The following is a 23,654-nucleotide window of genomic DNA, read 5'->3' as shown; positions in this document are numbered from 1 at the left end:
CAAACACAATATCTGCTGAATCTGATTAAAAGACATGGGGAGGGAGTCGGTTTGATATTTCATCAAGCGATTCCCTTTTCTCATTTTGTTTATTTGTTTTATCACTGCTTTGGGAATTATACAGGTCTAGGTCACATTTCACAACGCGCCAGCAAGTGGAAAGTTTGGCCCCAGACCATTATCCAACCCATTTACACATGTTATTAGTAAAAAAAAAAAAGTAGTATAACTGTGTCGCAGTTTGTGTCATGTATATACTACATATATATATTTATATATGTATGGTGTTATTCAGCTTCATTTCTTAGAATTATATATTAATTCACCGATAATAACAAACCAAATTTACACAATTCTGTTCCCTTTTCCTTCAATAGCCACTTTATATCTGAAGGAAAAGGAATGTTCGAGTGCAATAATTTTTTTCTTTGTATTATATCATTTTTCTAAGCAATAACAAACTTCAACAATGTTATGAAAAGAATATGTCATTTTCTATTTTTTATATTCGTATATATATTGTCTTAATGACTCTTTAAAAAATACGTGTATGCAATTTATATTTGTTGATGTACATGCATTTTCTACAACTTCCTCTTTTACTTCTTTTCTTCATGTTTCTCCTCTCCGTTTTCCTGACTTCATGTTTAATGTTCTGTTTTCTTATTTTTGCTGCCCAAGCAATTTTATCATTTATTTAACTATATATATTTCAATATTGACAAATCAATTGTAACTGTATTTTATGTTTGAATATGCACTGAGTGTTTTTAATTGTACACATGACCAATTCAGCCATTGGGCTGCGACACGTTTTAATAAACTTTGAATTGAATTGAATATCATGTAATTATACCGATATTATATATTATATATAAATATATTAATGACATAACCTGCGATAACAGTACTCTTTTTTAAAAATGTTTATAATAACGACTGCGTAAGGGCACAAAGTCCTTGACACGAAAGGACGTTGTGCCCTTTTTGTCTGATTTTCTGCTTTTCCTAGTTTCAATTGAGATATTAATTCATTATGTTGTTTAGTATAGATATATTGACTGCTATGGGAGGCATCGTTGTTTCTATAGACTCAAGTGGACGCTTCATCCTGCTATGACCCCGCGAGAGCCAGACTGTATAGAAACAGTAATGCAGTCTATATATATTTTATTTACCGAATTCACACACAAAATCTACAAATAATTCTTAACCTTATCCTTTTCTTAAGTGAAGACTGGTTAAAACATCACAGAAAATTTGAGACACTGGCCGTAAATCTTCGCTGAAAAGTTGCCTGAATGTTCGGGAGTCGCACACACACACACACACACTGTACTGTATGTGGTATCCGCGTTATCCGGTCCCACTGCACTTACGGATGCAAAGAGGATGTAAAACGTAAACAAATCTTGCCATCCGTTGGAAAACGCTATGCATCCGTTGTGTACTCATTGCATACTGTTTCGCTCTATCCATCGAGCATCCGTCCACTGTGATTTCATCCGCGCAAAAAGTTTTCAGCTGCACAAAACTTTTAGAACGGATGAACTTCCGCCGTGTACTATGTAAATCCGCGACAAATACGAGCAACAAACGTTCTATGTCCGTTATGTCCTCTTACCCCCCCCCCCCCCCCCCCCCGGCGGCTGGCTGAGTCGTTGCGATTTTTTGGGGACTAAACAAAAATTGTTCTCTTTCCCACACGGTGCCCCCCCCCCCCCCCCCCCCCCGTGTGCCCCCTCGGCAAGAAATTCCTGGATCCGCGCCTGCATCTATGCAATAGAGACAGGGGGAAATTTGTGCAACCTGTTCACAAAATCAGACTTTGCCATCAGTTCTGATTATTCAAATTAGAAATTCTTCTACTTTGCTCGTGAAGAACCATTAGTCTCTTGACGACACACGCAGTCAGAGCGGACGAACCATGTATCAAACCCAACGTGTAGATTACCCAGTAGCATCATTCTGTAAGTACATTTCTCATCTCAATCCTACTGATGATGCATTTTTGGCAGCGTCGGAACACAATTGTTCAATCTGATGAGCAGGTGTGGTACAATAATGTACCTGTAGGGGAAAATACACTTGGATACAAAACGGAGACAATTTATGGAGAGGCAAAAACATCCAGAATCTACACCAACTGTTGCTTTAGGGCTATTAGGATTCATATTCTTGATGAGGAAAGGTTTGCAGCAAGACACATCATGACTGTTTCAGGGCATAATTCAAAGACCAGTATCAAGCACTACGCCCATGTCGAGGAGTCCAAAAACCAGAAAAGTAGTCCGTGCCTTCAGATAAATTTGCAACGGATGGTACCACTACCAATAACAATGCAACTTACTAGCAATCACGGCAGTACGCGTAGGCCTCCGTGCAGCCCGGTCTGTGCTAGTCCAGGACCTCGTTCCTCTCAAGACCTGGTTCTGGCTCATCAGTCGCCACAGAGTCAGACACTTTGTGGTGTCCAATAAACTTGATGTTGACTAAAGCGTAAAGCACGTATACAATTTTCATAATTGTACAGTCAACATTAATAATTAACTATAATCCCATCGAACTGGACTAGATTGTATATAGGCCTGGACTACGTTCTCCTGTTCCTGTGCTGGCATTCGTTTTAACGTTTCGAATTTGAAGTTTTAACATTTACAGAGTTAGAATTTCAAGTGTGTGAGAGGATTGGCTGCTATAGGAATTCCTCCTCGAAGTCAAAGAGGTAAGACGAACTGATTTCAGTATTTTGAATAAGTGTAGGCCTAGATCTAGATCTAGATCTTCTTAATCTTAGTTGATCCCTCCACTAAGCACTATTTTGGAGATTCCTGGAGTCCAAATAAAGTAAATGTTTAAATCCGACCGGTTAGGAGCTTTGGATAGCATTAGATCTACATGACACAAATGTTGTATCTACACTGTCGGTCATAAAGTTCATGAGCCGGAATAATTATTTTTACCACATTTATGGAATGATTTTGACAACGATTTATTCCGGGTATTTATTCCTAGTATTAGTTTAGGCCTACATTAAGATTTTATTATAGTATTAATGACTGCTTTGAGAGAAATAGTTGTTTTATTACGCTCAAGGGAAGGTTAGAATTGTGCTATTCCCCGAGGCTTGCCGAGGGGAATAGCCCAATTGTAACCTTCCCTAGAGCGTATGAAAACAACTATTTCTCGAATATTAAAGCAGTCATTAATACTTTTATATGCCGAAAAAAAATAGACTAAAAAATAAAAAATAAAAAATAATTTACATTTTTGTCGAAGACGGGATTCGAACTCTTGCGTACAACAAGAGGTGTATCGAAAACCAACGCTTAGACCACTCGGCTATCGCGCGCCGTTAATTACATGCTTGGCACTTTTCTCCAATATATACATTAAAATGGATTGAAAACGGCTCCGCGTGAGGGATGCTTCGCAAAAGCTCCATGAAACGGACCCTTCTTTTACTTTTGCAATGCATATTGGCACGAACTTAGATCAAGATCTATCGGCAGATGTTGTTTTTTTGTTTTTGAGAGTTAATTTTCGTCTTCATGTCAACAATGCAAGATAAAATTGTCGGTAAGATCGATCGAGATTCAATTGTATTGAAATTGCCGACCAATTTTTCGCACACGTATGGTATCCTCCATCGCTCAAACCATTTTTTAACATGTAAACCTATGGGGTAACCATGGAGACTGACCTATTTTTTTAATAACCATGGTTATTAAAAATATTGAAATGTTTTAAGCATGGTTACCGGGAATTTTACAGGAACAGTTGAAGTTTATGAATGCAATTCGACCAATCAGATGGCTGGATTTCTTAAGTGAGGTATATAATTAATAATAATTTGCAAGTGTTTGTTTTGCGTACAGTCATGATTCAGTGGCTAAGCAATGGCCTCGTTACTGTGAGCACCCAGGATAAAAACCGTGTCGATGTGCGATATTAGTGCCATTTTGTGAGACATTAATCCTCATTACTGTCAGTTATGACTTTAAGGACGTAAAACCCCTAGTTGATTAGCATAGTAGCACACACATGCTTTAGCGGTCACGCCATTTACACTCGCAAATTACTATTAAATAAATCTGAGAATTTATACTATTATCTATAATCTATTAGGAATAAATCATTGTCAAAATCATTCTATAAATTAGGGTAAAAATTATTATTCCCCTATTATGACCAACAGTGTAGACTATAGAAAACAAATACTGCCTGGTGTATCGCTTTAATAACTAACATTTCGTTTCCCCTCCAACCTTATATTTTTCCCTTCGCGCTTCGGGAAAATATAATCCCATGGGAGAATATTACCCTGTCGGGGAAATGAAATGTTATATCAAACCTCTAGGCAGTGTATTGGAAAAACAAAACAAAAGAAGTTGGTAAATGTGATCCTTAACATAATTAAAATTACCCCCCCCCCCCCCTCCCTAAAGAACTGCTCATAATTTCATAACCCTTAAGCCTCGGCTAGATCGACAAATCTAGCTCTTTCATGGCCTCTTTTACATTAATGGCCATGAAAGAGCTAGATTTATCGATCTAGGCCTAGGCCCTCTCCCTATCCGGTTCCTGAGCTACTCTCATAATTCTATTGACAATTTAGTATGCGCGGATATTTGGCTGGTTTTGAAGATTACTTGTTTCATTAATCTTAGTGTAGGATGACTTTCGATTTCAATCTTCACTTGATATGATGTTTTCTTTTTGTACTCACCTGTCCTTTCACACGTCATAGGGGCATACAGACTTACACACATACGCACGCACCCCTACACACGCACAAAATACCTACGCACACACTCTCGCACACACACCCCCACTCACCTACAGTTTAGCATCTTCCTGGAGACTACTAGAAATACCAACAAAGTCTTCGAGCTCACGCAAACGGAATTAACAGCAAGTTTTAACCCATCGCAATCCGAATCCAAATGCCAAAGAGTTAATTTCGATTAACACCATCGCAAAGATTTACAAGAAATCATCCAAAAACCAAAAACAAAAGGCTTGTGCACTTACTACTGAAATGTGCAAAATGACGTATTAAATGACGTTATAATCCAAAAATATGTGTTCTACAGACAGTACATAGTTCATTTCTTGAAAGTCTTTGCGACTATGTTGATGGGACTCATGTGATTGATAGGTCGTATTTGATATTTAGTTGATATTCTACTTAGCCTTTATCTGTGATTTTTGTACAGTTCAATACCCGTTTGCCAATTCCCACAATTTCAAATCAACTTCACTTCTATTGTTAGGCTATAACAACAAAATAAAATATACAGAGGAAATACACGTGACATACGAGCACACAGCAAAATATTTATTCTCATATCAATGATTACAAAGAGATAGATGGAATGGTAAGTTACTTTGACAAAATGAATGATGGTAACGAGTAAGTTCGAGATTGAAACACCATAGTACATCACAGATATTCTACTTCACCTCAATATCTTCATTAACACACATTAGTATCGCTACATTACCATGCAATTCACTCCACACCTTCATGTTCGTCATGAATATTATTATTTTTTACATTCAAAATTCTTACATGGTCCAGAAAGATAAATTAATTATTATTAACCTCAAGATAAAAGAACAAATTCTGACAGTGTTCATGAAATCGTTAAACGTTGAAGTTTGATATTGTAAAGAGGGAAATCAATGTTGATCTTTAGTAAGGTAAGGTTTGTGGTTGTAGGATCTAGGCCTAAGATTGAAAAGTGGGAATACAATTAGGAGAGACATTTTTAGTATACCCTTTTGGGTTTAGAGATCCACTACTTAAACTCTAAGACAGGTTTTCCAGAAAAGGACTGTTTTTTCATAAAGCGGGTATCTACAAAAAAATATACAATTCGTGTACTCTGTATACAATCATGAAAGATCTTTGGTATTATATACATACGAAATAAGAAAGTCACTTCTATATAAATTTATGTTTACTAAAATAGAACTTAAGGAACCTTGTTTCCAACCGAGCCACACAAAAAATATATTTGCATATACAAATCAGATAAAGCATGTGTTGATTAACGACTCATATAACGACTACTATATTCCTCGCCTACATTACGTAAATTTCATTACATCAAAAATGTTGATTATCTTATACCTTAAACATTTTCATGCGTGGGTATATAGAGGGCAGCACACGGACACCGCCATAATCTCCCAAAGGAAACTCAGTGTGTACATCAGAGCGGTTTCGGAGTCAGCGCGTAATACCATAAACATAGTACATAATACAGTCATAAGAAGTCTGCATGAATATTTGCAGTGTACGAATAGTGCATATGCATGCATGCGATATACGGTTAGCTAGCTCAAGATGAATAAATGTATTTTACAGAACTATAAAAATGTGCATTTTGAAATATATTTAATTAAAGACATATCAATCAATTTGATATTTCAAAACTTAATTACAAACAGCCAATCGAAACTCGAGATAAGTCGGGAGCGGCACGACTAATAGACTCGGTCGTTCGTGAAGTAGGCAAGTTTGCGGTCATTACGTTTCACTGAGCCAACGGGTATTACGCTATCGTGCGTAAAAAGTTCGCAAGATGGTATAGATATCGCACGTCCGTGTGCTGCCCTCTATATACCCACGCATCAAACATCTTTAAAGAGAAGGTTGAGTTCTGGGAAGAGGTGAAAAATAATTTGTGAGCATTACTCATTCTTATTATGCAAGTGTGGAAGAACATCAGTTAAGACATGTTCCCTGAAAAGCATGACTCTTCAAATGCCTTCATATTCTAAATATGCATGTAACATCGTAAAAATCGGGGCCGGCTTTTTACGCCACGTGTTCGTGTAGTCCCATATACATATTTCTGTGCAAGTGTTTGTAACTTTACCAAGACTTGGCCAAATTTCTTATCATTTTGATGATTCCAGAACCTTGCAATACACACAAATTCTTATATGCTAGATGATCAACCTTTTCTGGTCGGTTCCACACCGTTTCTTTCACAATGCAATCGCTTGACCAGAACTCAACTTCATCTTTAACACCTAAACATTGACCCAGACAACAAAACCCTGCACATAACATCATCTCAAAATAGCATTTACATGGTTGAATGGTAACACAAAAATGAAAAGAAAAACTAGCGACAAGATATACTTTATATTATTTTCTAGATCACGCTGCAAATTCACTTTAATTCCAGAAAGAAAGACAAAAAAAGCTCGTCTTGATTTTTTTATTTGCCTGAAAATGTAATTAAACCTGTAATCGAATAAGACAGTGTCAAATTGGCGAACTGTATAGTCCATATGGACCGAATTTGGAGGAACAAAAGGTCACTTTTAATGACGTATCATTTTTCATCACAGCGTCAAAAAACTAATAGAATATCTTATTGTATCAGTATTTCATAAGCTCTTTTCCTAGTATACTAGTATAGAACATATAATTGGATCATCAATTGAATTACATTATATATGATTGTATTGTATGCATAGAACATTTCTTGTGAGTGATTTAAATTGCTGCAAGAATAATGCATTTTCTCCCTTTTTTTAAGGTTAGAGTGAAACTTCACATGGTTATCACAAAATACAGGTTATACTTTTTCCAGACTTGTCAAACTTCAGAAGATGAATGTATCTCGGTAAACCGGGAGACTAGATAATTTAGTTCTAAATTGTCAGCCAACATATTTAAAATGCTATAAGTTGGTCTACCATAAAAATGCACCTGTAAATTTAACCATGGATACAGTACGTTTCATTAGAATAAACCTTTTTTTTTAATCATTAAAGGGATCGTGTAACAATGTTAAATCTGAGATACACAGCCCTACGTGTTATCAATGTATGTGATATGGTGTAATATTGAAGCCCTAAAAAAATTGCGCTTCGAGATGATCAAGAAGTGCCTCAAAAAAGTAAAAATCTTTGAGTGACCGGTTTTACCATACTCGTTTTCCCCAATAGACTGTAGTGTTATGAAAACCGTCAGGCGAACGGTTTTCAAAATTTGTAATTCCAATCATAAATATCTTGATAATCAGGCAGGCGATCGGCTTCTAAAAGTCACGGGGTTCCTGACTGACCTAAAGGTTTATAATTATCATTGTATCATGAGCTAAATCCAGAATTTTGTTTCAGAATCTAAGACAAAGTTACCGGATCCCTTTAAGTGAAAGTAATGGCACTTAAGCGATTTACAATAATTATTTGAAAGCCTCTAGCGAGTCACAAGTCTCCCCAAAATACGATGGGACGGACTATGGGGTGGCTGGATAAGGACTTATTCAACTCAAATCCATATCCTATAAACTGCAGTCATAACCCAATGTAATGTTTCTCAAATAAGAGACGGGACGGAGATTGAGTGGAGTTGGGATATGTAATTATTCGACGGGCGTCATGACTCTATCCACTGGAGTTTTGGCCCTACCCTCATTTTGAGCATCAGGAGGGGGTGTTGAGGATCCAGGAAGGTCTGGAGCGTCCATGATAGGCTCTTGAGTAGCAGGTGCCGGGGCGGGGGCATGGGCCACTTGAACAGTATTGGTTATGTTGGCCGGTGCTGTTGGTGGGGCATTGAATGCCTGGAAAGCAAGAATCGAGGTATCAGGAGGTAGTGGATAAAGAAAAAAAACTGACACTTTTAAAACACGAATGAATAAGAGAGCAGCCTACACAGTTAAACAAAATAGAATGATATAGTGAATGTATTGAACGAAATGAATTTATCAGTTTAGTTACATATCAAATATAGAATACTTTTGCTCTTTTACCTCCATTATATTATATATTTCAACCAGTCTCGGACACACTGAAGATTATGTCTTCTACCCATCATGCCTATCAGAGTATGCATGAAGTAACACAAAGATTCATCACACATTCTTGACACGAATATTTTCTCTCAAGCTTTAAAGACTGTAAGAATGAAAGGTAACAATGAAAATGTATTGATATATAAGGCGCCTTGCATATAACTAAGTTTTATTCAGTATAATATACAGCGACCATAGCATTACAATACGCATCATCCTATATTGCTTACCCCCCCCCCCTTTTTTTTGTTGTTGGTTGAAATATATAATTCAACAAATAAGTGAATAATGTCAGCTTACCTGGTTCGTAGATTCAACTGGAGCAAGTCCACCGGCGGTGCTGGTCCCGTTCCCGGCACCGGTCCCGTTCCCGGCTCCATTACCGTTCGTGTCCTCGATATCGGCATTAGCGATCTTGGAGGACTTCTTCGACATCACGACCACGATGGCGATGATAATAATTAGGATCAAAACGACAGGTATGATCACGGCAATGACGATGATGCCGGTAGTACTTAGGCCTCTCCTGCCGCTCTCACCTGTTTAGAATATAGAATTTATTGAAATTAGGCGCTATGGCTAAATTTTAGAGCAATGGTTTCGAAGCCGGGAGGTTTCGGGTCAGTACGGAATTATTCAAAATTCAAAAGTAATATTAGGATGAGAAAGCTTTTTTCTTTTTTAATCGAGCAAACTTGTAACTAAATCGCTTCTACTTATTATTTAATTCTTAATAAATATGAGATTGCACTTAAAATTGACATAACGTCATATAGATTCTACTTTGCGATTTTCTGAAACAATGTTGTGAATGATTATTAAAATGTTTCTAGTTTATTTTAACAGCTGCAGGCCCACATAATGCTAGGAACTAGTATGGATACATGTCATAATTTGTCTAATAATATTCTCACACAGCATACTCAACGAGGTTTTTAAGCACCCTACAAATGGATTATAACATTAAAGTTGCACTTACTGACTTCAGTTGTCGAGGCTACAGCATCAGAAGAGAAAAGAAAATGAGATATTATCAAGATTATGAATAATCACAATGATCTACAAGGCAATCTATAACGATTATAAAGCATGCATTGTCGTAACATGAATTGTTTATATTTTAAAGAACTTGACTATTATAAGATATCCAATATCTTGCTGTTGAACTAAAACAAATAATAATCTGATAATTGATAGTTCTACATAGCTCTATCCACAGCACAGAACCAGGATGAATTTCAAGTTGTAGCTATTTTACAAATATCGTTACGAAACAACAGAAAAAGAACAACGATGAAAACAGCATACCGGTAGTGGCGTCATCAACTATCGTGGTAGCCATCATAATCGTAGTAGGAGAATCAACAGCGATCAGGGTGAAGGCTGAAAGATGAGTAGTTTGGCACTCAGACAAGACCGATGAGTGGTAGACGGTCGTAAGTCCATCCTGGCTCCAGGAGCTGCTGCTAGTGTCCCACCAATAGCAGTCATAGACTTTGTCGGATTGGAGGCGTGAAGCGGTCATGTTGATTGATATGGGGCTGCTCAGTCCGGTAATACTCAGCTCAGAATCTACCAAAGTAAAGCAGGTCAATTTTATCAGATTATGATGAACATATACATATCATTTTCAATTTTATGTATATCACGTATTGCAAAAGAAACACTGTCCCTATTTGTTGCTAAAGAGTATTCGTGTTTTACTTCGTCAAAACTTTACTAGCGCACAGTGGATTTCAAGGGATAATCGAGCCAGGTGCATATTTTAAGAAGTGAGTCAGACATAATGCTTTGGATAAAATAACACACACACATCGCATCAAGCAAGGGTTCGATACTTCAACCTCTTAATTGAAAGTCAAGTTGATGAATTTATACATCATGATACTCCTCTGTCATAAATCTTTAATACTTTTGATAGATGGATACTAATCTATATCAATGTTGTATAAAACATTTTTTTAAATAGGTGTACAATTACATCACATGTTACCACTATTTTACTAATATCAGATTACATTATACAATATTTATATAATATTGGCTGGCTTTGTGATACAAGAATATATTGCTCGTGCTATGACAATATTGGACGAGTCGAAGACGATTCCAACGTTGTCACAGCAAGAGCAATATATTCTTTTATCACACGATGACAAGCCATACAATATTATTCTTGTTATCTATATCAGGCTGACTAGCGAATAACACAATTTGAGATGTAAATTTGATGTAAATTGTATCGACAGTTGAAGTTCCCGGATGACGGAGCAATACGAAAACAATATTGATCAGTCATCCGGGTATTGCACTAAAGATATTAAACACACTAATTTATTGTACCTCTTGGAAGCCTTATAAATGATAATAGGTGATAACGTTTCTGATCAGGATACATAAGAGTGCAATGATAATTATAATTACACATTCTTCATGTTCTCCAATATATTCAGATATCTCTTGTTGACGATTTCAAGAAAATCAAAGATTCATTTACGAAATTAGAGTCTGATGACTTACTATCACTCGGGTCAAGCAGATTGATTTGAAGGATAGAAGATGCTCTGTTCGCCTTATCCTCGTCCGTGGTCGAGTAGTAATCAACCTCATCGTCGTACTGAGTAAACCTGATCTGAACACCAGAGCAAGTGCTTCCAGAGGCACACGACCAACTTGCACCATATCTATAAATACATAGAAACATATACACGAAATACAAGAGGGTGATAATTGTATTTTCAAAGTTTCATAAAGCACGTCATTTCAATCGTTTGAAAACTATAAATATGTGCAAGAAACTTATGTTCTTGCTTATCATCCTAAATAAGATCTTTCCCCTTCATAGCGTCCTTTTACTCTATACTGTCATAAGCAATGTCTCTATTTCTTGGCAGTGATGCTGAAAGACAACCATGACAATAACACAAAAGAGAACCTTTATCATTAATAATGTATAGAAACAGATATCCTAAAGAGCGAGTAGAAAGAGAGAGAAAATAAAGTGGCGTTGGGGGGGGGGGTAGAGAGAGAGAGAGAGAGAGTTGAGAGAAAAAGGGGGATAGATAAAGGAATCGGGATCAATTTCTATCACTCACAAGCTTTCGATCTCGCTTCCGAACTTGACGTTGAAGGAGGTGCTGCTGGATGTAGTACTGAGGGTATCACTAGGGATAGCATAGAAGGCCCTGGTGGTTACGGAACCAGACCTGGTCTCCGTAGGGTCCCCTCCAAGTGGGATCTGACTCAGCTGGCCCTGGACTAATGTGTTCCTCAGGGTCCTGAAAATAGAAGGAAAATAATTTGAGTCTATTTTTATGCCTCCGTTACGAAGTAGCCGGAGGCATTATGTTTTCGGGTTGTCCGTCCGTCCGTCCGTCTGTACGTACGTACGTACGTCCCGTTCTCGTGATCGCGTTATCTGAAGAACCGATTGATGGATTCCTGCCAAACTTTGGTCATGTATGTATCTTGCAGAGTCAAAGAACTGATTAGATTTTGGGGTCATGAGGTTAAAGGTCAAAGGTCACAGGGCTCATTATGTATGCAAAAACAGCTCGTGATCGCGTTATCTCAAGAACCGAGTGATGGATTGCTGCCAAACTTAGGTCATGTATGTTACTTGCAGAGCAGATGAACTGATTAGATTTTGGGGTCACGAGGCCAAAGGTCAAAGGTCATGGGCTCATTATGTATGCAGAAATAGCTTGTGAACACATTCTCATTAGAACTGACAGATGGATTACTATTTAACTCAGGACATCTTGCAGAGCCAATGAACTGAGTAGATTTTAGGGTCATGAGGTCAAAGATCAAAGGGTCATATATGTATATGAGAAATTGCTTGTAATCACGTATTCTGAGAGCCTGTTAATGGATTACAATTGAACTTGAATTCGAAAAATGTGTTCTGTTTTGGTTTGTAAAATTGCTCTATGACGGAGGCATCATTTTCGACTGCGCGCAGTCGAATTCCATCTAGTTCTTAACGGATTACTGATTCTATCGCTACTTCATCTTCCCCTCTTCATAACAAGTTTTTAAAAATAAATTATATCACATTTTTATTAAATAATAATAAAAACGGGGCTTAAAAAGCATTTACCACCTAAGTCTCAGATTCTAAACAAAATCCTGGATTTACCTCATGCTGCAATTTAATTATAAAGTTTTCGGTCAGTCAGGAATCCCATGACGTTTACAAGCCGATTGCCCGTCTGATTATCTGATTTATGATTGGCATTAGAAATGTCAAAAACTCGTTTTCCCAACAGTTTTTATAACACTACAGTCTAGTGGGTAAAATGAGTATGGTAAAACCGGTCACTCAAAGATATTTATTTCTTTGAGTTTATGATCATTTTGAAGCGCATTTTTTCAGGGCTTTAATATTACAACACATCACAGACACTCATAACACGTAGAGCCATGCATCTCAGATTTTGCATTGTTAAACAATGCCTTTTAAAGACCATGATAATCGGTTTCAATAGCTTTAACTCATTGGATGAGAACTGTTGACTATTCGTTCATTACGGATTTTAATGATTTGATCATGCTAACAAATAAACGTATTCGGCTCCATGATGCCTACACACGGAATCCATGGAAAAACAGAGCCATTAGGTTAATGTTTCTGAAATGAACTATCCAACCGTTTTATCCTTCTATTATTGTTATATAAGTCAAACAAACACACTAAACATAACCTTCAATGATTTATGGAGCCCTTGTGATTTTTTGTTGTTCGAATGTAAAATCTACACGACTATTTACTGAACGATTGAACGACTTATCTAGGCCTATGAAGTTTAAGAAAATGCCTGATAAGTGTCACCTACAGATTAATTTACATGGTATACTCACGTAATTTTGGCAAACATGTCCGAGTTGTATTGAGGGTCGAGTTCAGCAGCGATCTCGCTTGTCTTTGTAAGAACGATCTCGGCGCTAGACTCGGGAAGCCCTTCATCACTGAAAACAGCGACGAGCTCGACTAGAATGTCCAGGTAGATGTCTGATAACAGATAGAAAGATGGAATGATTTTATTAGTAAAGGAATTGTCCTTTTTTAAATTTTAAATTACTGTTGAATTGAAATAGGATCTATTTCATTTTTATGTCTTCTACCATCTTGAAATGATTAATGCATTGTATCAGCCAACACCAGATATGACATAATTTCCATCACTACATTGAAAACATTTGGCATATGTACTCATTTGGTGAGAATTAATGATTAACTTTCAACATTCTAATTTTGCTATAAGTCTGATATAACGAAACAAATAGATAACTACATGTACTTTCAGGTTGTTAATGAAAAGAAAAACAATCGCTAATAATACGCCAAAAGGCTTTAAAATGATTACCACGACTTTATAGCTCCAGCAACTGTTAGCAGCGAATAGTCCGATCAACAAATACTTGGACATGGACCATGTACCCATTACTCTCGCGTTCGAGAGTGACATTTTTTGTTAATGTATTGCCATGTAACCACGTGACTACAACACCCCTACGTCACATCTCCCTGCGATTCGTTCGTACCCATATCAGACAGTGTGAGATCGGCAATGACCACGCCATCCGACTGATCAAGCAGAGTCTGGGCGGTGGCCGTGTCCAGGACCGTCGACGAGATGGCATTCTGAAGTAGATCCAGCTGCTCAGTAGCTGTGCTGGATGTCTCCGAGACTGCTCTCCGTTTCCTGCTCGTGCTGTCGACACCCACTTCCGTGATGGTGTTGAAGTTTACCAGCGCTTCCAGGAAATTCCCTGTTGAGACAAAAACGGAGTAGAATCGGTTGTTTGATAATTTCGGGAAACGACAATCCAATAAAGAAAAACGGACGTTTATTTTTAAATAATTCAAATCTACCAAGTGATGATTGTTATCATTTTTGTTGACGTCCACTGAGCTGGGAAGGGGACAAAAGAACAAAAATATATTACAGCTGATCGTGAGGTCTCTTCTCCAAGTATACTACACCGGAATTTGCCCCCCCCTACTCTTTTATGAAGATTGCAGTTGAGTTTGAACGTGTAAAGGTGGTGGGTCTCCTACAAAGGACATTCATTTAACGTTCTATCCAAAGAACGGGTAATTTTAAGATAAAATAAACGTTATGTGATTAGTCGAAATGCTTTAAAGTGAGAAAAAAATCCGTAACACCGGATTAAAAAACATATTAAATTTCAATACCTTTTCTTCATAATAATGTTTTACATTTATTTAATATCTTCTTAATGTTGAAAAAAGAATAGGCTGATGATATTTACGTACCTAAAAACTTTTGTGGTTCTACTAGATTGGTTATACTTTCAACAAATTGTTCTTGACTGAAAGATGCGATGGCAGTGACGTCCAATGTAATACTGTACGAAGAACAGCTTCCGAAATCATTGCATACCTATTATAAGAGGAGAAAAACCAAGGCAAATGAAGATTTAGGGATTTGTTAATCCGAATATGTAATACTAATTGTCTCCTTCTCCTATCTTGTGTGGTTCTTTGGTCTCACCTCTTAAAAACAAAATGAAACTGATGAGGGTAATGAAAACTTAAAGTAAGGTAATTGGCTTACCGGTTAAACAACTTGAAGAGATAGCTGAATCAGCTGTGATTGATAAGTGTAATCGTATCATTGAGGATGAAACTCATCTACATATGCATTATTGTTTTCAATAAATCAGGACGTGTCCGGCTACCGAAAGTCAGAACAAATAGATTTAGGGGGTCATTTCTTAAACGTGCCATGACATTTTACAATGACAGTTTCAGGAGGTAATTGTTAATTGTTAGTTGCGGAATCAGCAATTAAGAATATATGGATGTACTGCACATTTATTTATACTTAATCTACCACTGAACCGTTTAATGATAATACCAGTATTGATTTTTGGTATGTCTACGGTTATAAATTGTGTATTATGTTTCTATACCAAAGCCTATATCATTTTGTACTTATGTTAAATTGTGTGTTGTATTCATCCCTGATTTTGTTTAAATTGATAATCCATGTATGTTAATTGATGTTATATAAATTGAAGAAACAGTCAGGAAAAGATTTTTATGCCATACAATTGTGCATAATCAATAAATTTGAAATTAAGCTTGAACTTGAATTAGTAGCTTAAATCGGTTTCACACTTCAGATTTCTCTTGGTGGAACAGCTACAGGAGGTATCCCCATTAAATGAGGATTGATTCCATATCAAAGGGCACTCGCGTATCGAATCGGTTTCGAGCCGGGATCTTCGAGACCGGTAACGAGACCACTGTTCGACCATTAAACCATCGTTCCTCCGTAGTTTTTCTCATAACAGACTCGTGCCAATAAGTCTAACAAAATACGAATTAAGTATTCGTGTAGTACATTAAAAATAACAGACATCAAAATGAAAATATTGAGCTCGTAAACCTCCTCTCACCTTGACAACAAATGTGTTCTGGTTGTCGCTAAAGGACGGCAGACCCAATATAGTGCTGCTCGCCTCTGCCAAGGCTCCCGTCATTGCGTTGTAACGGGTGACAGATGATTCGACCTTCTCACGGAATACTTGGTAAGACAGAGGGTAAGCTTCTTCATCAGTCACGCAGTTCTGAGTTAGGAGAGTTATCTGGGGGAAACATAGGAAGGAGATGAAATGGTAATATAGTACATGCCATAGTTCTGAAACCAGAGCATAAGTGAAATTTATTTTCTGACTTGCAGAGAACGTTTTCTGAACTCTACCAGCAGCTTTATAACAATTATGATGATGATGATAATAATAACAATAATAATGATTATTATAATCATGATGACAATAATGAAAATAATACGATAATATTCACAGTGAAATCCACTGTAAATTCTTAGTCTAAATACAGTTCTGGGAGCGGATTCCACCCTATTTTTTTTTTGCATGAATTCCATTCCAAACGACGTAATTCCCAATTTATGACTCCCACGAGAAGTGGATTACCACTTCTGTACATTTAATTAGGAAACTGATATCCTAAAATGCTTTGTCATGGTAAATCAATTCTGGGCCCCGTCTTATAAACAGTTGCGATTAATCACAACTTATTCACGATCGACATAAATCGCAACTAAGTACATAAGAGATAGGAGACTGCAAACTTTTGATTGGCTAGAGGATTTGCGAGCGATTCGGATCAATCGCGACTCTTTGTAAGACGAGGCTCGGATGAGGGTCCTTAAAACAACTAGGCGTTGTGGCGTGCGCCTGTAATCCAGCTAACAGTGGAAGTTACAAACTGATTCAGCCGAGGACGCAGGTTCGAAACTTGAGTCACGTCTTTCGAATGGTGACGTTAAAAGTCGGTCCCCAGACGTAAATAATCACATCTGATTGATACACGTCTGTAAAAACCCAAATACACACACACAGGGTCCTTAAAAATAACGTACCTCGTCCAGTTCTTGATAGCTGGTAGAACCATCACCCAAACTGAATGTACAGGAAGATACTCCTCCATACGTGCTGGTTGTCAACTTACTAGCTGACACCTGTCCTTCAGTATCCGTTACCGTCACTGAGAAAGAGTAGGCAACACCCTCTTCCAAAGTTCCTATGATGCCATTAGAAGATTGATGAACGGGTTAATGATTACGCTAGAGATGTTAAAATTTTTCATTACTCTTTTGCCTGTTTGAAAATAAATATTTCATTAGCATGTGTTCTTCAGCAAATCCGACTCTGGCCCACCTTACGTGAAGAAAGGAAAAATATTTACAACTTTTTAAAAGATCTTTTTTCCTTAGATTTGTGCTTCTTCGCCGGAGAATTATGAACAAAATTAAAGAGTGCTAATTCAATATATCACACACTCTTTGACTATGACAAATTGCCAATTCATGCCTTTTCATTCAAATTTTATGTCAGCATCAGTCGCAACGAATGCTTTTAAATGTTTGTCGTTTTTGAAAAAAAAAACATTATGGCACATAGTTAAAGCTAATTGCACCAAACACGTGATTTTCTTTTTCTTATAATGATACCTCAATGGATATAATGTTATCTAATGGTCATTCCTTATAGATATAGAATGTTTATATCAATTGATCTTTATGATTTTGAACCAGACTCTAAAGTATATATGTTGGGTTAATGATTCACAGAATTATACTGCATTAATATCATTAAATGCTTTAGATTACGTTAAACCATAATCTACATTTGTCTAAATCCCATCTTTGTTTCTCAAAGCTTTCTTGTAGACCCTCTTACCTGTGGGGATAGTTACAAAAGCGTATGTGCTGAAGGGTGATGTATCTCCTTGTATAAGGAAGGACTGACTATTCAGCAGTGAGAAGTCAACGTATCCATATCCTGTATTCAATTAAAAAGTTGAAGGGGTTCAAATTAGCATTATTTAAATTCCATTATTTATTAAAACCAAACTACATCAGTTTGAAGCCAAAAGGGTGTTACATCTGTGTAAAATGATGCGAGTTAATGCGTTTCTGGCTCCAACTAGTATTCAATCACACAAAGATTGGGGTAAAATTGTACAGGCGTATGTTGGAGGAACAGTAGGAGGGACGGTGTACAAAGAGCATAATTTCGTCGAAATAAGGCTAACTCGTCTTAAAAGAACATGGCTCCAAAATGGTCAGTTGAAAACAGATAATACTCCATCCATCTTGTATGAAAGCAATTTTAGTGAAACATTTGTTTCAAGGATTCTTTGTAAATGTACGTACTAAGAATTTGTTATCTTCGGAAATTTTCCTAATACTATACTTTCAATACCGTAGGTTCGTCACATGCCTAATTTTAATACACTTAGTTTGAGAAACAATCATAGTTTTGTAAAATCGCATGTGACTTTTCAAAAACTTGACCAAACAGATTGTTTTTATATTTAATTACAATTTCTTAAAACTCGCTTTATACCCATAACTCTTACCGAGATCTGTAGCCCATTCAATGGTAATATCTGATGTATGGCTGATCAATACTCGTAGCGTATGAGAACTACTGCTCTTTATCTTCTCAGGGAGGGATTCATCGAGACTGATCTACAAGGGGACAGGATGAGGAGTGAAACGGTTCATGTTAGAGGTTTGTCGTAATTGTATGATACACAAGCAGGCATGATATGCTTTAAACCGAATAACCTATTAAATTATCAGGTACATAACTTCTCCTCATACTCACTTGGAATGTAAAATACTACGTCACTATGCCATTGGGTAAATTTTTAGCCTTGAGGTTATGTTTGTATTGACAGAACATAATTAAAAACCCAACTACCAACATCAGTTGTTTTTCTTAACACCAATCTCGCATGATGGTACGCCATCCATGTTGATTGATTTTCATCGTTGAGGTTGTCTTGACGGTACCCAAACACAGCATACAATCACAAACACCCAACACCGAGAGTCTTGATACCTTTCCCAAACATTGATTACCTTTAGTGATTTACCAGCCTTGGTGTTGTCTTGACGCTCCCTATAAAACAAAATATGAAATCACTAACACCCAACACCAATTATCTTAGGACCCGTCCCAAACAATAATTACCGTTGGAGGATTGCCAGACTTGGAAAGGATGGTGACACTGGTCGATGCTGTCCTTGACAGTTTGTTGATCTCCAGAGTGAACAGATAGGTGGAGTCCGAGTACAGATTGTTGGAAGCTAACGTGAGAGTACTTGTTTTGGAGTCAGCTTCCGCCGGGAACACCTCACGTGTCTCGCTTGATACACAAGGCTCATAGCTGCCTGTCTCAGTGTTCGACTGAAAAGGGTGCAGCCAAAGGCAATCCATGTGTTAGTCAATGATGTGAGGGTAAAATAGCTCGGGGTCGACTATTTGTTTCAATTTTGCATATGAATGCAGCAGATCGTTAGTCAGATTTTGGCTGCAATTTACTCCACTCATTCAGTCAGAGGAACCAGTAAATCCATGTTTACATGTAATGTTACCAAATAACTGATATGTTACTGATGTATGCTGTTGAACAAATTTATCGCAACTTAGTGCCTCAATCGTAAATATCTTTTAGGGCCTACATGTACATGTATTTGTATTATGAAATCTTTGAGTTGCAACATCAAAAAATTCATACGCGTTACCAAATCAACTTTACTTAACTATTACATCCTGTTTTACAGTCGGATCGCAACGGAGTACATTCAGTCGTAAATCACTTACAGGCAAACTCGTCTATTGAACCGGCGTTTACACTAACGCTGTACACCATTAATCAACTGAGTTTCAAAAAGGTTAATCAGATCAAAACTTTACGCCTTCAATCTCAAAATGTTCATACATGTTTATCAAATCAGGGTTTAGGTTATTAGGTCTATACTGTATGTTAAAAAACAAAGGATGCATCCAGTCGTTAATTTCGTTTACTGTTTAAATGGAATCTGGAATTTAACATCAACAATACAACGTCAAAAGTATTTGTTAACGAAGTCATTTAAAGCGTTGTATTGCAAATTATTCTGCATTGACAATACACAAGGCCATCTCTTAAGCTAAACCTTATATGTGAACATTATCGCAAGAGAACTTTTGAAATGTTATCGAATATTTTGTACCTTCTGACATGTCCAAAGGTAGGTCAGCTCTTCATTTTCACTGTCGGGATCAAATGACGATGATCCATCCAGTGTGAACGACTCACTGTCGACGCCGATGGTCCTCTCACTCCCGCCATCGATTAGGGCGACGAGGTCGGTGTAGACCGTGGTGATTGTCACGGTCTGCGTGGTCACCGTGCTAGGGTCACTTTCCCGGTTGACCTCCAGTGTGAAGGTCACTTGGGAGTCGCCTAAATAGATTGTGACGTTGAAATTTTAGAACTTAACTTAAAAAAGAGTTCGAATTTGAGTCTCGGTACATATTTAGAATATAAGGGCTTACTTATTAAGTGAATAACATTATAGGCCAATGTTGATAGGCTAGTCTACTCAGATCTTTTCGTTTTCTTTTCTTCTTTTCTTTTTTCTCGCTCTTTCTTTTGATCGTAAAAAGGTGACTAGCTAGATTTTTCCTAAGGGAATGAAGAATGTGCACTATAATTTAGAGAATAGTAATTTTCTTCAGTGACCAGGGTAATGATGAAAGTGTTAGTTAATTTGTCACTTTGTGGTGAAGTGCTTCATAAGAAACCTGTACTATTAATATTATTATTATCGTTATTATTATTTTTAAATTTGTCTTTGATATAATTATCAGCATTTTATCAATATCTCAGCTCGATCTTTGCTGGTTTTTATCTCATTGGCATATTTATGGCAAGCTACAACTCGTAGCCTTAGGCCTCAAGTACTTTTCGTAAGAGCCTTGCGGTACATTAATATTATTATTATTTTTGTATCATTATTATTATTATCATTAATCACTATCAAATTGATGAATAAAACGCTATACATCTATGAAGAACCATCTAATATTAAAATCCATACCTGGTAAAGAACCAGCTGCCACATACAGGAGTGGTTTGTTTATGGTTTGTAGGTTAAGAGCAATACTATCATCATCTACAGACCAAGCATACTCCATCTGCTCAGCTCCACCACAATCCTCGTAGAATTTCACAGCAGCGCGGAGGTAGAACCTGAAAGGACACAGACAAAGATTTTTTATTTATTTTGAATTGCCGCGGCGGTTTGTTCGTTTATTTGTTAGTTTTTGAGGTAGTGTATCGAATCACATGGGAACGAAGATTAATTGTAAGAAAATTTTATCACAAAGGAAGATCAACTCACGCTTGCGAGATAAGGGCACTATTAGGATCAACTCTTTCCGGGTAGATCACGACGTCTGGTTTGTTGAGAGCAGACCGAGTCACCTCCAAGGTCTTTGTGTCACTGCCTCCAAGGAAGTTCTCGGCTGTCATGCTGAAGGTATACGGCACGTCCGTGTCGAGGTAGGCTCCATCAAGAGTAACATAGGCGAACCCCGCAGCGGCTACAAGATTAAGAGCAAAATTTAAGAAGGGATTAAAGAATAAGACTACAAGGCAAATATATCGACGCTTATAATTACAATGGTAGTAAAGTGTCTCATCATAGTCAACCCAAACGCTCAAAATTCTTACTATATATGTATAATACATAGTCAACTTTTAATAGTTCTAAATCCTTGACTATGTCTATTTCAATGCACTTAGGAATAGAGAAAGAAAAAAACAGCATTGGGAAAGGATGACAGGAAGTATCACATAATCTATTGACTGAAAGTTCTGTAAATGGGTATGGATTATCATGGATCATGTTTATGCCATAGTCAGATTATTGCTTAAATTGTTGTACATGAAAATGGTGCATTAAACTATCATCCAATCAGATAATACAGAGGATAAGATTTAATCTACTCACAATATAAACATAAAGTTGTTGCAGAACATAATATGAACTTTATGAAGAAAAAGATAACAGTCTATGTAATTTACGAACTAACTATCTACCTCTTAACCAACCTTGATCTTTTTTGGTTGCCCCTAACGATATGTAAACTTTATATATGATTATGTCAACATGTTCTATTGTATTGTGCTATTTTATTGTATTGTGCTATTTTTTATATCGTTGAATAAATGATTGAATTGAACTAACTAACTAACCAATTACCTTACTAACTGACTAACCATAACCAACTGTCTAACCTGTTAGGTCATCCGTCAAACCAGATGGGATCGAACCGCCACTGGTCACAGACCACTGATAGGTGAAAAAACGTCCTGCGTTTCCAAAGGATTGCAGAGCACTAAGTCGTACATTACCGCAGCTGCTAATTGCTTCTGTACCGGTCAGAGCCGCGTAGACGGTAACCGCTTCGTCGGGGGAGGATGCGGTTAGAGTACCGCTGGCGTACCGAGCGTATTCCTCATCACGTTTTTTCAGAACGTTATCGCGCAGCACTAGTTCATCATCTGGGGAATATAATTAGTTAGAGAATTAATAATTGATTTTAATTTTAATTCTGTTTATCTCTCATCGTTAAAATCTAAATATAATTCTTCTTTTACTTTTATTTTTTGAAAACTTATCCTTCGTTGTAAGGATAAGTAATATGGTATCAAAGGGGGCTTTGTTAAAAGGAGATAGAGTGTGTCCAACTTAAATCGAGTTTGTCGACAAATTTGTAAATCATTTCGGTATATATCGGCAAATCATATGTTATTTTGATGTTTTATTTTGGAAAATGTCAGTGAACCTATCCATAAAGTTGGTGCGATATTACATTTAAAATTGGTAACGCGACGCCCGTGTATGACGAACAAGAATATAAGTGGAATTGATAATGGAGAACTCTTCTTCAACTGCTTGGAGACTGAAGTATAAATGTCTAAATTAGCTATTTTTGTCGAAACGTAATTCATTCAATCATTTATACTCGTTATCTTACTGTGCAAGGGACCTTTGTATGAATACTTTGTCATAAACTTCAAATGTAATTATATTTTTTACCTGGTTCAATAAGATTTCCACTTTCCGAACTGGAGGGTTGTATATAGATAGTTTTAAGGTAAGGGAATGCATAGCACTGGGCAGCGACACCACCCAGGCTTGTCGTATTCATGAATACTGCATCACATGATGTCACCGAGTCTTCGTTGATTGCGACGTCGAACCCGAGTTCCAGAAGATGCCCTGGGGGAAAGTAGATTGAAAGTAAACATTAATTTCTGTCTCAGAGTGAAAATGCTATAGATAACTCCCTTTTGATACCAATGAGGTCGCAAACTTAAAACACAATTACACACTGCAATCATTACAAAGAGCATCCTTATTCATTTTGAATATTAGATATTATTTGATAGATTTGTAACAATGCAACGAACATGGGTGTCGATCC

The 23,654-nt window shown here is 37.1% G+C and overlaps 1 protein-coding gene across 1 annotated transcript in view; it reads right to left on the bottom strand.

Annotated features, from left to right (window-relative positions):
* Positions 1 to 8,181: 8,181 nt before the first annotated feature.
* Positions 8,182 to 23,654, bottom strand: part of LOC100892481 — a 33,306-nt gene continuing 17,833 nt past the window's right edge. The window contains 19 exon segments of the mRNA XM_011673704.2: positions 8,182 to 8,594; positions 9,126 to 9,364; positions 9,805 to 9,822; positions 10,134 to 10,397; positions 11,346 to 11,509; positions 11,921 to 12,103; positions 13,689 to 13,839; positions 14,373 to 14,600; positions 15,109 to 15,235; positions 16,257 to 16,445; positions 17,243 to 17,403; positions 18,063 to 18,164; positions 18,745 to 18,856; positions 19,365 to 19,580; positions 20,390 to 20,622; positions 21,260 to 21,411; positions 21,563 to 21,764; positions 22,462 to 22,728; positions 23,267 to 23,449. Coding sequence (XP_011672006.2) covers positions 8,394 to 8,594; positions 9,126 to 9,364; positions 9,805 to 9,822; positions 10,134 to 10,397; positions 11,346 to 11,509; positions 11,921 to 12,103; positions 13,689 to 13,839; positions 14,373 to 14,600; positions 15,109 to 15,235; positions 16,257 to 16,445; positions 17,243 to 17,403; positions 18,063 to 18,164; positions 18,745 to 18,856; positions 19,365 to 19,580; positions 20,390 to 20,622; positions 21,260 to 21,411; positions 21,563 to 21,764; positions 22,462 to 22,728; positions 23,267 to 23,449 — 3,392 coding nt within the window. The 3' untranslated portion in view covers positions 8,182 to 8,393.

This window comes from Strongylocentrotus purpuratus, unplaced genomic scaffold (genome assembly GCF_000002235.5).
Source record: "Strongylocentrotus purpuratus isolate Spur 01 unplaced genomic scaffold, Spur_5.0 spur5_scaffold_9, whole genome shotgun sequence".
In the NCBI taxonomy this organism is placed as follows: domain Eukaryota; kingdom Metazoa; phylum Echinodermata; class Echinoidea; order Camarodonta; family Strongylocentrotidae; genus Strongylocentrotus; species Strongylocentrotus purpuratus.
This window is presented reverse-complemented; position numbering and strand designations above follow the sequence as displayed.